Source organism: Parambassis ranga, chromosome 16, assembly GCF_900634625.1.
Source record: "Parambassis ranga chromosome 16, fParRan2.1, whole genome shotgun sequence".
NCBI lineage: Eukaryota > Metazoa > Chordata > Actinopteri > Ambassidae > Parambassis > Parambassis ranga.
In genome coordinates, this window is record NC_041036.1 from 7,168,582 (window position 1) to 7,186,015 (window position 17,434).

The 17,434-nt window shown below is 38.9% G+C and overlaps 1 protein-coding gene across 2 annotated transcripts in view; it reads left to right on the forward strand.

Moving 5' to 3' along the window:
- Positions 1–17,434, forward strand: part of cdkal1 (CDK5 regulatory subunit associated protein 1-like 1) — a 168,219-nt gene that overhangs the window by 26,223 nt on the left and 124,562 nt on the right. For both annotated transcript variants that reach the window (XM_028425708.1, XM_028425707.1), the window contains exon 4: positions 484–568. In XM_028425708.1, the coding sequence (XP_028281509.1) occupies positions 484–568 (85 nt within the window). The remainder of the gene's footprint in view (positions 1–483; positions 569–17,434) is intronic.

Genomic DNA, 17,434 nt, shown 5'->3' on the forward strand with positions numbered 1-17,434 from the left:
GCAGAATAAGATCTTTTAGGTAGTTTGAGGTCACTACTAAAACTGCTTTTATTTAAAAAGCACATCACTAAATTATGGTACATTGCCATTAAATACCAAACCAAACAAACAGTTTAAGTACCAAACAGTTAAGATTGTTGGTTAATTTGGTTTGAGGCAAAGGAAATCTGAAGTATAAGGACATGCCAGAGCATTCGAAACAAACAGACCATAAACACTCTGCTTAACTGTTTCCCAGTAAAACTAGGCAAGTACAGATGCAATCTGGTACCCTGTTTACTGGCCTTCAGAAACTGAGCCTCAGCATTATTCATTAGCTGCAGTGATAACTTTGATACATTTTTAGGATGCTGTCTGCTTTGTTGTCTTATACAGTTTCTTGATTTGGTCTTATGTTGCTGAATCTGGGTTTTTTCCAGCTTTAGAATGCAATGCTTGCTATTCTATTCTCAGAAATAAGTAATAATATTTTGTTTCCTCTAGATGACCCAGCAGACGCAGACCTTTGGTTGCTCAACAGCTGCACTGTGAAAAACCCTGCAGAGGACCACTTCAGAAACTCAATCAAGTAATGACAAAAACACACACTCAAACACCTAGTCCCTTATTTGTTATTTTATTTGATTTGGTCAGCTGGAATGAGCTTGTGGCTTTCATGGGAATTGAAAAGTAATAATAAGATCATGTGCATATCTAAATTGTTATGTAGTATAAAAATAAATTACTCAGTCCTGTTGCAAAATTATATGACATTAACATATAGCCATTAAGAAAAATTACATAGTTTTATACTAATTAATACAAATCCACCATATGAAACACATGTGACCTCGATCCTGGAATATCTTTGGTTAGTGGAAAAATTCTGCTTTTTCTACTCCTGCACAGCCAAAAAAGTAATTATGGTGCTATTTCTCATTCATGCATAAATGTGTGTGTGCACATACGTGTGGTAAATCTTGTCAGCTTGTTGCCCCCATGTAAGTTTCCACCTACTCACTGTTTCTCTGGTCTCTCACAGTAACACACACACACACATAAAGAGAGAAAAACACACCGATATTTGCATAAACATAGAGAAATTAAGCTAGAAACTGTTTTGCATTTTGATTAATTTCCTTCCATCAGGGACACACACATGCACCTGGCTGGCATGTGCTTTTGTTTAAGCCACTTGGCAGGTTTTGTAAGTAAAAAAAAAAACAAATCAGGATTTTGCTACTGAGCACAGTTTCAAGGGTCACTTGCTGAGAATGCCAGAATCATAGACTGATATGAATATATAAAGATATCATGAAACAGAAAATTAGATAGAAAGACCAAAATCATTTACTGTACCAGGCTGCAAACATGTTTGTTTGTGCTGGTAAGATGGGCCCTCCCTTCTGAAGCCAGTCTCAAGTGGCCATTCAAGTACTCACAGATTTTGACAATGATTTTGGTTCATTTGTTTCTAGCCACAGTAGAAATCACATCATCACTAAACAGTCTCCAGTTCCACAGACTGAGTATCTGTGTTAATATGTTGAGAATTAACAGGTGCAGTTGTTGTATTAGTAGAAAGTGGGCACATACCGCTAAGACTTTTTACAAGTATTAGAAAAACATGGGAAAGAACATTAAAATTCTCCTACCTTAGTGGCTGCAGCAGTGCCTCACAATGACAAAATGTGGGCTTTCTAGTTGTTCCACTCTTTCAGATGATTTGCATTTTGGTTGAAAAGAAAAGGCTGCAATTTATCATCTGTCACTTTTTACACTTTGATTGTCTGAATTATCTGAATGGTGTAACTTATCATAAGGCAATATTACAGTTTCAAGGGTGAACAGTTTCACTCGGCCAACTTGATCAGTGCAATCTTCCTGTCTTTCTACTTCAGCCGTCTCCTGATGCTCGCTTTTCCTTTCATTCTTTCTGTCTTGTAAATTTTTTTTTTTTATATACAAAGAATTTGTCAATCGAAATGCACAAAATAATAACACACTTCAAGACTTGTTGAAAATGTTGATGCCAGAGATTTCTTTGACTGGAAATCACCCAGCTGTAATGCTAATGCAATTAATGCTCTATTCACTGCAAAGGACACACTCACACATACACTCACACACTCACACACCCACACACACAGGGGGAATAAAAAGTTTTTTTTTCTGCCTTTCATCACTTGCTGCTTGCATGATGGAGACATAAAATGAGGGGGTACCGGATCAGAGAGAACCCAAATGCCCACTTGTCATTCCTTTTTTCCCCCTCCATGCTTTTATTTTTCTTTTGGCATCTGCTCATATGATCGACAGGGAGGAAAAAAATGAGAGGAGGAGGCAGGCACACAGGCTGCCTCGCGCTCAGTCACACGCTGGTCGTTATGCCGGCACCTCCTGGTACCACAAACTCACACTTAGAATTCACACACACACATATTTATACCTCATGTCTGGAAATACTAATGTTTGGATTTATTCTACCTTTTTTTTCCTAAAATGAGTGTTTTGACAAGGTCACTTTAACCTTGAATGTTTTATGTGTGGGTTTCGAGGCTGCCATTAGCTGTGCTGTTATGCTTTGTCACAGCTCAAAGTTAATGTTAACTAAGACCACCCAGACCACCCTTTTAAGTTCTAAAAGCTCACTAGTAGTTTCAACTAATGCAATTCAAATATAAGGACATAAACAGTCACAGGTGCAGATGAGGAAGAGCCAGTACACAAAGAGATAGGCTGTGTCAGTCGTGCCTGCACATTTTAGGTTCAGTTAAAACATTGCAAAACAAAATAAAGCTTTATGCAAATGCTGCCACTGTTAAAAGAAACCCAACATTTTAAACACAGCATTGTTAATGTGTGTGTGTGTGTGTGTGCGCGCGTATGTACTAAACTAACAGGAGATACGGTGGTAATAGTTTTCAAACAGATGGTAGACAAAACACTGAAAACACTGTGTATGTAAAAAAGCCTTCCTAGCTCAGTTTGGCTTTCTAAAGTCTATATATACATTATAAACGTCTGTTTGCATGTGAACTAAAGGGTATGTATACCAGACAAAATGCTCTACTAAAAGTAAAATGCTCTTCATTAATAACAGGGTCCATACATGTTATATAAGCTTATACAAGTCTATAAAGTGCAGCTTTTATTCTAAAGGCTCCTGTCTCTAAAAGAATTGTTAAACAGGTAAATGTGGTCATTAAACCCCCATACAAGGACAAGAACACAAGTGTTCAGTTTGTTTTTAATGCCCTCCATGGTGCTAGTAGGTTGGTTCTTAACTCACAAAGCACACTAACATACTGGTCGCATAGGTAACAATTAGTGTCATAGTAAATGAGCTGAGGGGTTTAAAATTGAAGCACAGTTGCTTTCAGCAGTCTTCTATCATGGTTTGGAGAGACATAGTGAAAAGATGGTTTATTACCTCTGGAGAACTGGGGCTTAGCTGGCATCCATGCCAAGTGTGTGGGATAAGGAGTTTGTGCATATGTGTTGGAGGGTTGATGGGTGGATGGATGCCCGGGAAGCTTGTGAAAGAGTGTTGTGTGTGAAGGGTTTCCCTGTGAGAGAACACTATCAGATATGCATGAGGTTTCTTTGGAGCCTGCACGTGAATGCAGAGACTAAGCTTGACAATACAGAAATCCATTTATGTGAAATCTATAGTTTGGTCTACATTTATGAGTATGGCTCAAAGATGCTTAGGGGAGCTTAGTGTTGATGTATCTTATGGTCTGTATCATTTTAGTCAACATACAGTGTTGAGTTAATCATGCTGTAGAGGAGATGATATACTTTCTGGTGAGTCGCATTTTGCCCTAATGTTTATACTTCCAGCCAGGAATTCTCACTCAGAAGCATAAACTGCTAATAGAGTAACTTCTGAATACTAAAAAGTCAATTAGTATGGATATTTGGGTATGCGTGTGTTTTGAAATTCCAAAATCTATAGTGTAATTCAATGTCAAAGACCTCTCAAATCAATGAATGTAGAATCCATTAAAGAAACAGTTGCTCTACAGCATGTGATTAAACTGCTGTGTATTTGTGTGTGTGTTTCTCAACTTGGGTGTTTGTACTAATTCATATGATCAAGGGAATGTATGCTTAGAGAATTAGAATCCAACTCAGAGGTCTGTACTTCTGTTTTCCAAATACAACCAATTCCCACATTATATTTACATTCATTTCAATATAATTTTAATATTCATGAACCAACCATAAGAAAAAAAAAATCATTAATGTTAATTGAAAAGGGACACACAACACACAGAATGAACTCTTGGAAAACGTCCAAAGTGTATACTGTGTATTTATAACAGATGTGTAGGCTGGGTGGTGAATATGTATTAGATCGGCCTGTAGCCAGGGGCTTTATCTCAGTGTTCTCTCTCCTTGTTTTTTTTTTTAACAAAATTTGCTGCATTGATTGTAAAGTATATGCTGCCAGAAATGTTAGCAGCCCTGTCAGTGGTCTTATAGCCATTATTCATCAGGCGTTACCTCATAGAAATAACACCTTAAACACATTTAAACTCTACATGCCATGTAAATTTATGTTACAGGTGGCTGTGTTTTAGCCCACAGCTACATCTGAGGATGCCCAGTAAAACTGTTCTGTCATTGATTTTTGACCACATATTTACCATAGGCAAAAGGTCATTTTCAGCAAATGTAATCTTTAAATTTGAAATCCACCCCAAAACTATTCCAATCCACGGTCCCTTCTCTAGAATTCTCTAGAATACAAACTGCAGCTGTAGTCTGTCAGATGACAAATCTTTTAAATAACAAAAGCTGACCTGCTGCATTAATAATGGATTGGTGAGTGACCTCTGAAAACCATGAGCACCGCTCAACCGCATAAACATGTATTCATAAATATCAGTCAAAATTGTGACATTCCTGTGTGGTCCAGTGTTTTTGTTTCTACAGTGCTTGTAATGTATGGAGCTGCCTTACAGCATGTTGTTTTAAATAACCTGATACATGAAAGTAACTGACATTAAGGCCAGAAATGTTTCCTTTTCATCAGGACATGACAACGAGGTATAAGCAATTTGAAATCTGCAGTGACCTTTAGAGTTGTTTACTAAGGGCAGTTGTTTTATGTCTGTGTTCACCCAGCGCAGCAGACACACAGGCATGGATTTGTATCTGGCAGGACACACACACGCACACACTCACACATGCATACTGCACACACTAACAGACAGAGACACACACACACATACACACACACAAAGCTTGATGCCTGGGGCTGGTTTTGGTACAACCCAGGGATTGGCATTTAATCTGTCAGTTCTACAGGGCATTAGCCTACATTTTCTGGGACACACAGACACAAAAAATAGTCAGAGAGAGGGAGAGACAGACTGACAGATGCAGATGGGGGAAAGGCATTGACATAAAGGGGAGTTATAGAGATTGTAGCTGAGTTCAGGTGTCCTGTGTTTGCCTCACTGAGCCCATGGCTGTATGAGAATCACACCAGAGCTGAGGCTGGCCCATACATGACCTTGTTTTAACATGTTTTGCTTTGCATTGCTTGAGCATACTCTCCCTTCTAAAGATGGTGCTTTGTCTAGAGGGAAGAGGTGATCTGTTATATGTTATCTTTCTGTACTCCTTGTTGTACCATTTATTATGATTTATAACAGATACAACATATCAGTATTTTAACGACGGAATCGTATTCACTACATTTTACAGTTGATTAGATTAACGGACTGAAAATGAAACGACTTCAGTTTATGAGCTGTTCAGATTGCATCTGCTTTCTTTAACACTGCACTACTATTCCACTGCTTGGCTTTGTTAAGGTCATGTATACAGTATGAGCTATTGATTAAAACATCGCTTTGCACCTCATGTATTCAACCTGTTCTATTTAGATTTAATTTCCTTCTGAGTCACTATCAGTGTTGCGGTTAACAGTGACTTTTACATTGTGAATAAATAACAGTAAACATTACTTAACTGTTTTTATTAGCTGCTTGAGATGCAGATAGATGCAGATAGATGCCTCACAAACAAAGCTTTACCTCGAAGTTCTCAGGTTTAGCTCTAGCGTTGATCTCATATTAACATTAACCTGTTAATTGGAGGTCATTATCTCATTCCAGCTCAAACAGACTTATCCTTTTAAAATGATTTACCTGCTGTCACACTTAATTTTGGTACATTTTGTCTCAGCTTAAGTTAAGCCATTCAACCTCGACGAACAGTCAGACCCAATTTTACACCAGGAATGCTGAAATTGAAGTAATCTCCTCCTAATATTAAATCTCTAATCCCTAATTCACCAACATTTATTGGTTTCTATTGGCTTTAAAAGACCAGGTATTGTTTCCACAGTCAGTGAAAAGCACATGTGGTTCCTGTAATGGAGTGTAAAGTTTGAAGTTGTGTTGTTATCTGATCATGATTAAAATTTGGACATGGATTTTGCCTGACACATCTAACAACTTCCTTCAGAGTTACTAAAGATCAGTGAAGAGCAGTAAATATATGCACCACAATTAGAGCTGATAAACAACAATTACTCCTAAGATAAAGTACACATGCTTTTGGGTGACTGTCTGTAACTGGAAATGACACAAAAAGTGAACATAAGTTGCACCATTAGTTCAGCTGAACTGCCAGACTCCACTATATTTAAATATGCCCTCAAGAAATTTACACACATGCGCAACCCGGACATTTCTTGCCTGTGGATGTAGTCAGAGAGTGCCAGTGATGGAGATTATTATAGGGCTGGCAGACCTCTGGACCAGTAAGGAGCTGTGATGATAATTTTAGACAGTTTCTGCATTCAAGACGATCCCTCTTCATCTTTAGGCCTTATCTGCTCATATATTTAGTCATATATAGAAGTCCATTTGAATTCTGAGATGCTGTACTATTATGTACATTGCATGTGCGTTGCTGAATTCAGCTCACAAACATCACGTTGGGTTTTGGATTCCATGCTCAGCACAGCGTTGGGACTCTGGTCACAGCATGTTGCTTGAGGTTTTGAGTTTATCAATCCTCGATTCATCATTTTTGTCGGTGTTGACAAAAACAACAGCAACAAAAATATATAGAATCGGATAGGTACACTATGTGTCGGTGGCACCACTGCACTTCAAAATCCATTAGTGTGTTTTACTTGCTCGGCAAACTGACGGTGAGCTGCTGTACCAACCAAAAGTACACACCCTCACTGTGGTCAAAGTTAGTGTTTGGTTTGTATTTGCATTTAATTATAGATGAAGTGGGAATGTTTAGTAATCTGTACTTGCACAGATTCTTGTACAGACATGTATGGCAAAACATTTCAGGCTTTCTTCTAAAATTGAGGAAAAACTCGAGTCTGCTGGAAACAAACTGATATTCTTCATGTGTGTGCATGAAAGATCTCTTAAGTAAATGGCTGCCTAATCACAGCCTGTCACATTTGTTGCTGTCCTTATAAGGTCTTCCTAAACAGCAATCACAAACAACTACTCCTTTCATCTGTTCAGACTGCTGAGCTCTTAAGGCACCCCACTGGGCTCCTGCCTTTTCGCTGATCCCCGATTGTGGACTTAAGCCATAAGAGGCCAAGTTAATATAGGATTGAAGATAAAGGGAGACCTTTCACCCTGGTGTGTTGCAAGTAACTGGGTTTCCGTAGCTGAATCCCAAGTTAAATTCTGCATTTCTGTAAAGGGATTGGGTTAGTTTGGTTGAGAGGCTTTAAAGAATCTCTTATCCATATTGAGTCCCTCAATATGGATAACTGCAGTCATGTTGGCCATTTCAGTTTTTATAGGAATAACTAAGATAAGACTAAAAAGTAGGAAATAATATATAGACAGGAAAAGTTAGGCTGATGCCTTTTTAAAATTGGTGTGTATACACTAAAGGGGCAAAATTTAACCACAATCTAGTCAATCATATTAAAGAAAAGTAAAGCCAAATTATAGGCCCATATGTTACACATGGGAACAGTGAAGGAGTTCGGACATGCCTTTGAGGCAGGAAGACATTTCGATTCGATGATTGAAAGATGTTTCAATAATTCAATAAATTTTTAATACATTTCTGGTCATCTGTTACTGAAAATAGCTTCAAAATTGGATTTTTTCCTGATTAATTGGCATCTCTCAATTAATCTTAATTAAACAAAACTCCCCACAAGTTGTTGAATTTATGGATGCAATTTGATAGTCTAAACTGTTGCATATTTGTCTTGCCGTGTTGTTATTAATATCTGCCAGTTTGCTTCCTACCCTGAATCTCTATGTTGTGTGTGCGTTAATGGAATGAAGGGTTGCTAAATCCCTCTGCAGGGGGTTTGATGGACTTGTCATATGATTCTTACACTTCTCAGGAAACACTGGTGTCTTATTAAGAGATCTGGATGCTACTGACACTCGAATTGGGAAAGGATGGAGGAGGCTTTACATTTCAAAAGACGGTAACTTTAGTATAATAATAATAATTCCAGATTTTGTCAACTCTGCAGTTTATTTTGCATAAAATGCATTAATGAGACTTAGGTTTGGTTTTACTTCTTGGTTGGGGCCTGACACTACTTAACTGTAGGTTTGGATTAAAACCATTTGTTCAAGATGGATAAGGTTAGCCATATCTTTACTGAAGGCCAATTTTAAAGCTCAACATGGTGGCTCTTGCCGTTACATTGCTGGCATTCCCTGGAGTTTTTCTTCAGTGCAATGGCTCTCCCTCCTGTATAGATAAATGCAGATTGCATTTACAGTTCAGTTAAGCCTATATTTCTCCAGCGTATTAAACAATATCTGGAAATTAAAATTTCTTACCTGATATATGATACAGTGCAGTATAGGACAGTTCACTCCGCTCCGTTGGAGGAACCCTGTAAAACTGGACTGTCTTCCCTGCATCACAGGTTCGCCACCGTAACAACAGCTTGACAGCTTGTTAAAGCCACCATACGCACTCGCAACTTCATTAACGGAATTGAAAATGTCTGTGCCCCTAGTGGTGGCATGCAGAGAAACCAAGTTTAGTACAAATTTTAGCACTTCACATGAATAGTGAATAGTTTTTGCAAAAAATTAGTATCTAGCAAACATCTGTCACATCAGTACTCTCATCCAAGGCCAAGGAGAAGTACTTGCAGTTATGCATAACTTGTTTCAGCTTTCCCTCGATAAGATCGTAAATGTCAAAAACATATGTAAAATTTTGTATTTATTTATGGGCCACTGAATGAGGAGGTGGGCTGCCAGTTGCCCATCCCTGCAATATACCTACTGGCAGCTACATCACATTGCTGATGTTTTGTCAGCAATGACTTTACAGTATGTGTGTGGTACAATATCTTGAAAAGACAAGGATGGGGAATTGGAGACAAAGGTAAAGATAATGAGAGAGACAGTGTCAGCTGTCAGCTGTAATAAGAAAATGGTGAAATATGTTGAGATGGGAGACCGCAGCAGGAGGCTGACAGGGTGTTGTTATTTTTATTTGGCCTGTATATTATGTTTTTCCTATGAGAGAGCTAACATTAGTGAGTGATGGTGGTTGTAATGCTCATTATGTTGTTTGATAAATCTCCAATGACCCTTAGAGAAGGTCACGTTGAAGAGGTCAGAGGTTCTTTAAAAGGTTTTGGAGGTCATGTTGTCCTCAGCTTGTGATGAATCACCTGGTGTCTGTGGTGCTTTGGACATACTATTTGTACGTGTGTGTGTGTAGTCCCAGGAATCATTGATCAGGGAGCCTTAGTGCATACTCTATATGTCATCGTTTGTGTTAGAAGTCATATTGGAGTGCTCATCTTGCGCTTTTGTGGGATTCTTTTCATTTGGTATGTTGTGTATTAAGGGATGAGTTGGTTAGAATTAGTTGTTGGTGGCTTTTACCTGATTGTAATTTTGATTGCAACATAGCAACATTAATACAGTTTTAGTATAAAACAAATGACCAACCAGCAAGAGTTGCACCTCATTTCAGTTCTCTTTGCTCCTTTTCCATGTTTTCTGGTGGTATTTCAAAGCAGATTTTAACAGGGAATTTTAGGTTTACAATGCTCGGATAATATGAGCAAAGGAAAGTGGGCATTCTTGATCAATAACAAACCCCAGAGGATCCCTTTGGTACGAAGTTATTTCCCATGATAACGCCATACATGTGAGGTTGCTTGTGTGTGTTTTACTCCTTCAGGCATGTGGTATGCTATATCTGAGCCTCCCAGGATAGTTCTTGCTGCTGTTGTGACAGGAGTGAAATGAAGACGAACCCAGACTTGGACACTCACACTTACTCTTTATTAAATTCAGAAATTCAAGCCTTACAGCTTTAACACCTGCTTCACTATTTCCTCTGTCTCACTCTTCAACTGTTGACATCACTTTTGTGTTTGCTTTGGGAAGTACACTTAATAGGCAACACTCCTCTAGTTCTCTCTCTTCTACAGTCCTACGTGCCTATGGATCTAGGATCCCAGCCAAACTCTGAGCTGTTTTCCTCCTTTTTTGGACTTTCTAGAGCAGAACAGAAGAGAATCATGAGAAAGGGTGTTTTAACTGGACTTGCCAGGTGGTGTATTGGCAGAATTTCTCGTCATTACTGCTCAGCCCAGTTCAGTGTGTTTACCCAGTTGTAAGGTGCGTGCTTCTTTTTAATGATGTATGGGTGAAGATTGTATTTTACAGCAGTTTTTCAAATACAGTGCGAAAGCAATGCAGTACTGACCCCCCCCCCCCCCCCCCCCCCCCCCCACAAATTCTCCAAATGTTCAGGTTATGGGTAATATTCATAGTGTTAAAGTGCCATAAGACACAACTGGAAATAGAAAAGTTCTCTTTGCAGTGTCTTTAAATTGACGTTGACGACACATGTGCACACACAGACCCTGCACAAATACTGTGGAAACCTTCTTTGAAATGATCCTGAGAAAATTGACAGCATGTGTGTTGGTGAACAAAACTGATGACCTTGGTGACTGGTGGCACCGTTTCAAATTTTGAAGCAATAAGGTGCGTTTAATTGAATTTTGCAGCTAAACAGATAGTGTGAGAGTGATGAAGACAAATTACAGCAGAGGAGGGGAAGGAAGAAAGAAGCAGATAAAAAGATGGATGAATTGTAGGAGTAAATGAGAGAAAGGTTATTTTGTTCCCAATTAATGAAAGTAGAGGACCCACCAGAGTCATTTCTATTCCATTTTAATTGAGTTTAGTTATTTCAAGCAAGTAACATATTCGTCATTTGGGAGTAGTTAAAGAGGTAGTGAAGAAGCTAGAGGGTAGAGAGACCGCTCTCAGATGTTGTGTTATGTACTTGGGCTATCTCCTGCAGGTAATTTTTTCCCAGCAGGTGATGACAGGCTTTCGCAAGGTCACACCATTACCTCTGTCTGTCTATCATTCTCTCCCACTTATCTTCTGCTCTCTGCTTTTGCACCCTCTCATACTCTCTAGGTGACTCCAGTTTTCCCATCTTTCACCTTAATTTTTCCACCTTTTGCCATGTCATTGCTCTCTCTCTCTCTCTCTTTCGTCATTAGTTTTAGATTCCAGGGGCAAAAGGATATTTTGATATACTGTTATATTATCTATATATTATATACCATTCAAAATGTTTTCTTTATTTGAATTATTTTGCCTTGTATGTTATAATGGCAGATAATTTTGACATAAAATGTCTGTAAAACAAGATGAGCACCACCGCTGTGCTGTCAGTTTAGAAAAACACAAGCCTATCATGTTGCTACAAGGCCCAGTCGTGTAATTTTAAAGCAGTGATTTAAAGGCTTTATACATAATTCACTGTAATCTCATTCAGGAGAGGACTGTGAATGTCATTAGCACCTCATTAAGACTTGCATTACTAGAGAGAAAGAGAGTGATGTGGAGAGGGAAGAAAAAGATTTGGAGAAACATGCAAACGAGGGAGTCAATCTTAGGTCAGGGCTGAATTGTGTTGACAGAGGTTTTGAAGTTTTGTTAGTTAAATGAACTTATGTTGAAAGAAATAAAACTTTATAAATGCAAATTGTGATTGATCAAGGGACAGCTCTACACCTGTCCAAGTTAGTGGACTTTTTCGCAGTCTCATTGTGGGCAAGGCTGCAGGGCAGAGCGGAACAGAGTGCAGATCAATTAGGCATAGGAAGGAGAAAAAACCCAACAACACTTGAGTGCCATGAATCTCTGTAGCTGATTCCTCTTAGGCAGGATAAGACTGGCATACATAATCTACATATATTGTCTCAACTTGCCTTAACATCTGGTAGCCCAATGCAGAATAACATATGTGTAAATATGGAAATATATATATAAGTGGCATGTTTGATGAGATATTATGACAAAAATGATCTCTGCTGGTGAATGCATTGAACTGGGTTCTTGGTTAGTTAGATATTGTTACTGAATGTTGGAAAATGTCATTGTGAGATGTAGCTCATCTGACAGATGGCATATGGAGAATACTGCACTGACCCTCTGTTCACCTGCACTGACACACACACAGCACCTGCTGCTCCACCCCTCTCTCACTGTCTGTCTCTCCCAATTTCAGTCAAGCTGCCTTAGTCACATGAAAGACAAGATCAGTAATGCTATTATCTCTTTCTCTGGCTATGGCTCTATTACCCACTTTGGGTTCTATGGGACATATTTGTCTTTCATGTTTGTACTAGGGTGACAGATTTTTTCTTTGGAAAAAGGGACGCCTTAATGTCCGCTGACTGTGTGTCTGTATAAGAAGGTGAGGAAGCCTGAAAGACAGACTGACTCAGGTGGCAGGTGTGTGTGTGTGTGTGTGTGTGTGTGTGTACGTAACAGCTAGCATTGCAGCTGCTGTGTTCCTATCAAGTATCTTTAGTTGGAAGCAGAGGGTCTGACACTGAAACAAGATCGACCTGGATCTATTCACCCTTGGACAAAAACACTGTGGACATAACAAACTTGGGCATCAAAATTACATCACTGTATTTGCACTCTGTGCTCTCTGTGTACACAGAGCAGAAAGGCTTTAACATGAAGTTTTTACATGCCAAATCATTTAATAATAATGCCCAACTGTAAAAAGAAAAAAGGGCAATGGCAGAAAAGAGTTTTGTGTCCTCTCCTGTGGAGCACCTGTAAGCTTTCTGACATTCTCCCTGTTGAGATTCCAGAGGCTTTTTGCTGGTGTTAGTTAAACAAGCACTGACCTGGAAATTACCAAGCCACTGAGATACTTTATACTTGCAGTTATAAAAGATGACATTCTCTCCCTGTGAAAGAGGGTGTTCATTCCGCATGTACCTTCAGGGTGACAAGTGACAGAATCATTTGAGAAACTTTGCAGGAAGGCACACATACTGATGAAGATGCAGGCACTATCTCAAAGCATTACTCAGTGGATGCTCCTTCTAGATTCGGTATGTTAAAGTATAAAGACGTGCTTGATATACATTAAGTCATCCAAGATGACAGTATGATCTTTGGCCTTTGCGTGCCTTATGTTTAGACCCTTAGGTGAAATTTAAGGAGTGATGCACATAGTGGAATAAGATGGCAGTGGGAAAAGGATGACAGCATGAAGCGAGGAGGCAACCTTTGAGAAATTTCAGGGATGGAGGATGTACTAAAGAGGTCATGTTTGATGTCAGGTGATTTTCTAATAAAGGCTGAAGTAAATAAAACATGTGCATTGTTGCTTGTGCTAGTATTTGTGTGTGGTCTGTCAGATATTTATCTGCAGTTTTGTTTGTGTGTACATATACAGTTTATACTTTGAAATTTTAATTTTACTGAACCAGCAGATTCCCGAGAATAAATTTGACCCCACAGCATTTGGAGTGACACAAGCCCAGGGCTTACAACCGCACTATAGGTATATGTGCAAAGAATGATGGATGCACGCAAATTTACACAGCAAGATGCCAACCCCTGTAAGGCATGGGGCATGGTGGGTCGGTCCATGAGTACACCCGGGGCAGTCCTTAACCTCTGAGGTGCTGTGAACAAACAGGCAGATAGCTGGATATGGAAAGAATGAATATCGCTGTGGGGGGGATCAGGCCACATGTGCAATATAGGCTTCTGTACATTCCCTGACTGCTAGAATACCAGTGAGGCATAGCTGAGACATGCGATTAAATTGTTCAATGTACAGTTCATGTAGCAAAGTGTTTGTGTCAGATGTGGTACCACAATCCTATCTGTGGCATCTATATACATCTGGTTTAAAGTATATGTAGTATACTTTGTGGTTTGTTCTGTTCAGATTTATTTAGTCCCTTTACATTACTATTGCAGTGGCCAAACCACAATTAGATGCTACTTTTATTTATTTAATGTTTCATTTTTATTGAAGAGCCTGGATTTTGTTGATAGGTAGTCTTAAATAAAATTCTGACAATGAGAGAATATGTAACAAACATGGTTTAACAAAAGAGGCAGTAGCTGCTCTATTCATCATCGACTAGACAAAATATTCCCGGTCTTAACAAGCCAAATGTATTTTGAAATATCGCCTCCTCTTCCAGTAAAGCCTTTCAACAATTTGCCCCTTTTCTCTTTCTTCTCTTCTCTAATTTAATGAACCATGCCTTGAACCGTCCTTTTAATTGGTAGCAGCTCAGATGAGAATGAAGCAACATTTTTTTCAATGTTCCATAAATTAATTTCAACCAACTAAGGGGGTTATACATAGCAATTTAATGCACTTTGTGCACACTGCATCCTTGGCTTTTAAAGGAATGTTATTTAGAATAAATAGGGCACTGTGGTTAAATGAGGAGGTCTTTTAGAAGGTCTGATGAGCCACAGTGGAGCCACTTCAGGCTGTGCAGGGAAAAAAAAAATCAGCCAGTGAAATTAACAGGCTGAATAGATGCTTAGGCTCCATAATGAGACCCCCACAGCTCGCATTGTACATACGATATACTTATGCATCTGCCTTCTTATTCATCACATACAATATGTAACAGCCATTAAAGCTCTGTGCGCACACGTACTGGACTCAGGTTATTGTCCAAACTTGAGCCGCTGTCTATGCATGTCAAAAACACAGATTACACAGATTAATTTAGGTGCACCAATCTTAAACCTGCTGGCTCTTGAATGCCAGATGATGTCCAGTTTGTCTCTGTGAATGGGTGTGGGTGGTAATGTTGATGCTCAATCATGCAGTTAAACTGCTTTGTGCCTTTTTTCTGCAGGCATGTACTGTTCACAGGCTTCTTCTGTTTCTTTTTTACATGCATTTTTAAATTGGCTTTCCACAATACGGCAGTTTATTATAATTTTATAACAAAGAAAAATAAAATGACCAGTCTGCGTCAGAAAAACGTAGCCTGAGTTTGATATTTCTGAACGTGCATTTTTCTTTACTCTTTTGTGGCTGTATTTGTCTCATTATTAGATGATGTCAAACAATCATATGCTCTGTTAACATAAACCCAACCAAATGTCATACAATATGAAAATACCAAATTATGCCATGGCCAGAACAAGTTTCTCCTCCCTTTTCTTGGTTACTCGGATTGGAGTTCTCACACAGCAGTTACTTGAAAAGCATGATATTGATGATTTCAATACATACTTATTACAATAGAGAAGACTGTTGTTTCTTAAACTTTCTATACTTTTAGCTTGAGGTGACTTAGTTCTTGTGTCATACATCTACATCTTATTCTTGTTGATTGATATGTTTACTCCGTTTTCCGGAACAAATTAAGAATTTCATTTTTATCCATTCCTGCTTTGCTTGTTAGAATGGTGTAATTATTCTGTCTTAATGTTTGTGAGGAAAAAAAAAAAGCTGGTTTCCAAAGATTGTTGATGCATTTCAGGTCACTGAGCATGTGCCATTCCACTTTTCCAAACCCTTGCTTGTAATAATTTATGACCTTGAAACCAATCATGATTGTTTATGCTTGGACTAATTTTGTGTGGATTCATTCATCCAAGAGTGTCCTCTCACCCTGTGCCATCTTAGCAAAGCTTCTCCTCAGGATCAGCACACAAACATGTCGATGCACACTCCACATTTGCACCTATATGAACACACAAGCGAGTCGCTTGTATGCTCACACGCATATATGTTTTCAGATTGATTCACACAGAGGCCAGAAGGCCTCCTGGGGAGTAGCCGTGGCTTTGCATGATAAATGCTGTGTGCCCTGTAACTTGACCTGTTTAGTCTGAGAGTAAAGCTGCCACAATTACACACAACTGTCGCTGCTCCAGACACTAGGAGCTACACATTATTTATTTTAATTAAATATCTGAATGATCTTGACTAACCTAATTTAGATTGTTTGTTTGTACATAAACATACAAACCCTGATGTTGACCGGCAGGGTTTACACATTCCTGTTTTTTTTGGGAACACTCATACACCATATGGGTGTGTGTTTATTTCCCCCTGCTAAAGTATTTACTTGCCAGTTGTCTCTCCAAACAGCCTGAGGCTGAGGGGCTGCTACTATATTATCACCCACACAACAGCCTCTCCTATAGATTGCAGGACTTTGCATTGGAAATGGGGCTCGTGGGGCTTTTCTGAGGATTCAGCTTTCCCCTCATTGTGGCTCATTCAAGTGCTCATCTTCAATGCAATTCCCTGCACATCTGCGTGTCTGAATTTTTGTGTGGGTGTTTGCTCCTGCCTCTGCTTTTTTTTTATTAGCATTTTCTCTATTATGAACCATTCAGCCGGTGAATACAACTCATTTACAGTAATGCAATATTTATCACACATTCAACTGATTTTTACAAGACAGATGTCATCCCTTTCACTGCACCGGGCTGGTGTTTTTATTTTTTTAAAAGGCCATAATCTGAAAGCCTTGCATTTCCTCTGACTTACATTTACTAGGCCCATGTTGACAATTGGACTGCATCCTATCTCTGATATACCCAAAGGCCATGTGAGTTAGCCATAAACTAGCTGTGTTATAGGTATGTATTGATTGGTCAACAGATTGCCTGTATCCTGTAAAACACAGCCTAAATGTGAATGCCTTTATTAACCACATTGGTAATAAATGTGCAAATCTGAAATCAAGTCGACGCACATTATGGCTGGTTTGAGGTTTGTTTGGCCTGGTCATGGTTACGGTAACCCACACCAATCTGTATTTCTACATTTCTCTTGGTGTTCAAGTTGTTGATGGAAAACAAGGTTTCATAAAAGACATTGAGGCCTTTGCAACTTTTCTTTGGCACTGAGGCTGCCCAAATTGATATTGGCGTTAACAACACTTTAATTTTATAGACCTGCTTTCTTGTAATTATCTTTTATTGATTAGACTGAAGAGTTTACCTCTCTAGTTCGTACCATTTTTATATAGATATATTTTTTTCTCGTTACCGTCTCTTTTCCCTCATTCAGTGTCTCTTGATAGGCATTAGTGTGTATGTGTTTCAGAAAAAGACAAAGGTCCCAGGAGATTTAGCAGTTGGACCTTTCAAACCCTTGTCTCATCCTTCAA